Source organism: Benincasa hispida, chromosome 7 (genome assembly GCF_027475165.1).
Source record: "Benincasa hispida cultivar pf3 chromosome 7, pf3_genome.v1.1, whole genome shotgun sequence".
NCBI lineage: Eukaryota > Viridiplantae > Streptophyta > Magnoliopsida > Cucurbitales > Cucurbitaceae > Benincasa > Benincasa hispida.
The window spans coordinates 43,580,171-43,585,655 of NC_143484.1; the positions used below are offsets into that span (position 1 = coordinate 43,580,171).

Sequence of the window (5,485 nt, forward strand, 5' to 3'; positions counted from 1 at the left end):
AAATCTAAAAAATTATGAAACCCCATAAACTTGTTAACAAAAAGAAATTCATTTTTTTTAATCAAATGAGGTCACACATGATCAAAACTCACTATTATAACATAATAAGGTTTAAAGATACACAAAAATATGAAATCAAGAACAATGCCAAAAAATCCAAAACCAAAACCCTCCTAAAATGTGCGTAAATACTTCCTTGATGAAGATGAACTTGAACATGATGAACCGAAATGTTGAATAAAAACTGAAAGAATGTGAGGGGTTTTGAAAGGAATTTGAAGGGTTGAACAAGAAAACGGTCATGAAGGGAGGGATTGGGGGTTTTGAATCTTTTTCCTAAAAAAGGTATAATTGTTTTTTTCCTACCATGATAAATTTTGAGGGTAAAAAATACATTCTTTTTAAAAAGGGGTCATTTTTCTAAAGAAAAAATTTCCATGGTCATTTTTATGGGAAAATTGTACGAATGACCCAATTTTTGGGTCCAAAATGTCAAATAACCCATTTCTAAAAAATAATGTCAATTGACCTTCTGCTTACGTCATCATGCGATGAGATTACAAAAATTGCCCCTGATAACCGTCTCGCTCTCACTTTTCCAATCTCGCTCTCACTGTCTGTTCATCTTTTATCGTGATGTGATTGTTTGTCACTGTACGATTGATTTGACAATTTTCACGAAATCTATCTATAACTTAAAATCGTTAACACACAGCAAAATGGTGTATTCTTTAAAATCTAAACTTCATTTGAACTGTCATTTTGTTGAACGGAGATTTATTGAACGAGGTTTTCCAGATTGGAGTTTTTCGAAACCAAACAGAGTTTTCAGAATGGGTTTTTCAATACGAAACAGACTTTTCTTGAACTTGGTCTCATTGGTGTTTGTAGAAACGTGGTCTCAAAATAGGTATGTAAATAGACATTGTAAAATAGCATAACGAAAGGGGTGTGAGAAAGAGGGACGAAGAGAAAAGTGGAGAGAGCGACATTGAGCAACAGAGAGAGAGTGAGATTGAGCGATAGCAAGAGGCACGAGAGCGAGAAGCACGAGAGTGAGAAGCGCGAGAGCGAGAGCACGTGGGAGCGATAGTGAGAGAGATCCATGTGTATTACTATTTGCTTAATAAAAAATGTTATCTTGCTTTGTAGGATGACACAAAAGTGTGTACTAATTCGATACGGAGGTCATTGGGATGAGAACCAAAATTTGTATGTTGGAGGCGAGCTAACAGTAATCATTGTGCCTATTAGCTTGAAGTATGAAGAACTTAAAGCTCACATTTACAGGATTGCAAATGTAAGTTGCTCAGAGTTTCATGTTGTTATGAGAGTTAAATATAAGCTTGACTTTGAAGCCCCTCCACAGTACATACGGAATGATGGTGATGTTTACTTCCTTCTTTGCTGGGATGATTTTTCTACAGTTCAGCTATATGTAACACTAAAATCATACCATGACGAAAGTGAATATGAGTGATGATGGTATAGGTGTAGACAGACAATACGAGGCATCGTATGAGCTTAATCGAGAAGTGGGTGATATTCCATTGTCTATGAACACTCAACCATTAACATTATCAATAGACAATGATAGCATTCGTGCAGTGGACTTGGAAAGAGAAACTCAATGTAACAGACCTGTGCCGATTAGCAGGTTTGAATTTTATGGATTGTGGTCCTTCAGAAGAGCATGATCCTTTCGTGGTCGATAATGAGAGATCAGTAGGATTATGGATTGTGGTCCTTCAGAGGTGCATAAACCTGCAGTGGCTGTTACTGAGAGATCAGCAGGATTGAATTTCATGTCTTCATGTCGTAGAGGGGAATTGATTATGCCTGGCACCTCTTCATCCGAGACAGATGTTGAAGTTGGTCAATTTTTTTTGAGTAAGAGTGATTTAAAAATGAGATTGTCTATTCTGTGCATAAACAATAATTTTGAATATAAGTTAAGGAAGTCAACTAAGTCTTTGTTTACTGTTAAATGTATAGAGGATAATTATAAGTGGAGCCTTCGTGCAGTTAAAATTCCAGGGTGTGACATATTTAAGATCACGAAATATATGCGGTCGCACACATGTTCTATTGGAATTTTAAATCATGACCATAGACAAGCAACAACTGCGGTAGTTGGTAAACTAATCAAAGACAAGTTCATAGGCATAGGACGTGTTTATAAACCTCGTCACATCATTGAGGATATGAGGAAAGAGTATGGTGTAAACATAAGTTACAATAAGGCATGGTGTGCAAGGGAAACCACTTATGCTCTCGCCAGGGGTACTCCAGAAGAGTCATACGCTGTTTTACATGCATATGGTGAAGGGTTAAAGATGGAGAATCCAGGTACAGGGTTTGAATCGTACTTGAAAATGATGTCCATTTCAAGTACATGTTTATGGCATTAGGACCTTGTATTAGAGGTTTTTCAAGTTTTTGGCCTGTGATAATTGTTAATGGATCGTATCTAAAAGAAAAATACAAAGGGACCATGTTGGTCGGTGTCTCCATGGATGACAACAACCAAGTTTACCCATTAGCATATGCCATAGTGGACAATGAAATTGATCAAGCTTGGAAGTGGTTTATGTTGAACTTGAAGTGTGCCATTGGAGAACCCTCTAACTTGGTGTTTGTGTCCGATCGAGCGGTATCTATTGGCAATGTCATTCGTGTAGTTTTTCCCACAGCATTTCATGAATTATGCACCTACCACCTAGAAAATAATATTCTTTCCAACTTTAAGGAAAACACGATTGTTGGGATGTTCAAGGATGCAGCCAGGGCATTTCGCATGTCAGAGTTCTAAGCACATTGGGACTAACTACGTACTTTTTGAAATGGTGCAGTATCGAAATATTTTGAGGATATTGGTCTTGAAAGGTGGGCGAGTGTTTACCAAACAGAACGAAGATACGTTAACATGACGTCCAATAGTGCAGAGTGTTTTAATTCATTGACCAAAGAATATTGACAGCTGCTCATAATGTGCTTGTTGGAACACGTTCGAGGCCTCATCCAGTCATGGTTTTATGAATGGAGAAATTATTGGGCATCTCGAATGACGTCACACTCAGACTACTGTGAAAACCGAATAACAACTGAGTGTGACAAAGGCAAACGATATCGAGTTGAGTCGATTGATTGTTATAGTATCCATGTGCAGAACAATCGATTGGATGGTATTGTGAACCTCTATACGAAGGAATGCACATGCAAGGAATTTGAATCACTCGGTATCCCATGTTCGCATGTGATTATGGCTGCGCGAGAATGAAACATCCCCATCCATGGTTTGTGCAGTCTATTCTATAGCGTTGACTCCCTCATGGCTACTTATGCAGAACCTGTAAACCCACTCGGTCACATATCTGAATGGAAGAGACCTCCGGGATATGTGGAAAAGCATATTGTACCTCCTAGAAGAGTGGTATAGGTCGGACGACAAAGAGTACAAAGAATACCATCAAGAGGAGAACAACACAGACAAATAAAATGTGGTAGGTGTGGGAACTACAGGCATAATCGGCAAAACTGCAGTGAACCGTTGATGTCCAAGCAACCTATTGATTCTAATACAAATGATTCAAATGTCAGTTATTTGTAGTTGTCTATGTGCCACTTGTCTTTGTAATTGTCTATGTACCTGTTGATTTTTAGAAAACGATTTATTTATTTTATTTATTATGGACGGATGGGGCTGTACATGAATTCATGCGTTAGACATGGCTTATGTGTTTGCACCCATGCATCTGAGGTCATGCGTCAGAATGAAGATGCGTTAAACTAATATGCAATGACCATGCATTCCTATCACAAGTTTTCTTATGCTCGCGCCAAGTATAACGCAAACGTAAGTTTCTCAGGTAATCCGAGGTCGAACACAAGGACTTGTCACTCAATAATTCTTGTGAAGCAATGCGTTTGAGGTGATGAAAAGAAAAATAAAAAGAAGTTAAATGGATGTACATACTATTCCTACTCCTAACTAAACAGATTGAGCAATAGAAGATTTGCGATGAGAATAAGTAGAGACACAACAACCATTAACGCATAGTAATGTTTATTATCTTAAATCGCCTGAGTAATCCCAGCTCATTGCACTAATGCATCGCACACCTCTCGACAGTCAACCGCATGACTATATCTCTATAGTGCATGGTTGCGTCGAGCATAAGATTGTGCCTATCTCTAAGAACAATGTTAACTTTGCTTTAGTGCGTTCCATCTCTTACCTTTTCAGGCAGTTAGACACGACTATTTAACTTATAGACAAGCAATGCAACGTCCCATAGACAGGCATTGCTACAACCTTTCACCAAGCAAAGAGGATTAACTCACTATACTCGCACAATGCACACCTCTCGGTGGGTTGCTTCATGCGTCCTATCTCTAGGCTACACGATTAAACATGCGATTGTCTTTGATAAATAAACGTTGAAGATAAACTATGATAGATGAAGATAATGAAGAAGGGCAATGAAGGAGTTAAGATTTGCATTGATCACAAAATATCTTAATAACTTAAGCTAAAATGTAATACAACACATAGATTAGAAGAGAAAGGAAGGACTTTGCATCAAGGCTGCCGGTGGTGCCATGGTTGAGTGGTGAAGATGTCTCTCTCGAGCTCTATCTCCGACGAATGCTCCGATCGTCACTCGGTTTGGGTTGTGGAGATGAAGAATTCTCACTGAAAATCTCTTCCAAGCTCTCATCTGTGATCATAAACTTCTGCCCTGAGGCATAAATTCGGATGTCTTAAAATGAAGGTCCCAAGGGCTATTTATAAAGTTTGGACGCCGACAGCTATAATGATGATGGTATGGCTCACTGCTACTTTTATCACGATATGGGCATTGTTACATCGCCTTATCTTGTTGATACTCCCAAGGTATGCGTCTGAGCTTGATTCAGCTGAAGTTATCAACGCGTTCTACCCATCTTGCGATCTTTTATTATGGCTATCACTCCTTGGCCGCAATCTCCATTTGGTCACCGCAATTCCCATGCATTGGACGCATGTGATTACAACAACTTCCATGCGTTTGACGCATGTGATTACCGGCTACGATTGCTTAGCTCATGTGTTTGTCTTTGCGATCGCCTGGCTTCAGCGCATGCATTTGTCTGCGATAGCTTATTTCAAATGCATGCGTTTGATACCTGCGATAGCTACAAAAATAGACATTTTGGCATGGGGTAAAGCATAATATTGGGGTCAGTGAGGATTTAGGTGCTAATTGACGCAAAACTCAATTTTTCGCAAATTCTAAGTATTATCACTGCATTTTCTACTTATTAGCCCTCATGATTCTAAGTAAAAGGCTTATAATAACTGGCATTTCTGCCAGTTATCACCCCCCCTTCCCCCAAACTTAGAATCATGCTTGTCCTCAAGTATGTGTTATACTTAAGAAATTCTTAGCTCACCTTCCTGCGTCTCTTTGCGATGACCATCTTCTCAGAATATAATTTACTC

General features: G+C 38.8%; 1 protein-coding gene across 1 annotated transcript; it reads left to right on the forward strand.

Annotated features, from left to right (window-relative positions):
• Window positions 1-1,733: 1,733 nt before the first annotated feature.
• LOC120081063 (uncharacterized) lies at window positions 1,734-2,812 on the forward strand. The gene is made up of 2 exons (XM_090315262.1): window positions 1,734-2,349; window positions 2,478-2,812. The coding sequence occupies exons 1-2, from the start codon at window positions 1,734-1,736 to the stop codon at window positions 2,810-2,812; spliced, it is 951 nt and encodes a 316-aa protein (XP_090171388.1).
• Window positions 2,813-5,485: the final 2,673 nt, after the last annotated feature.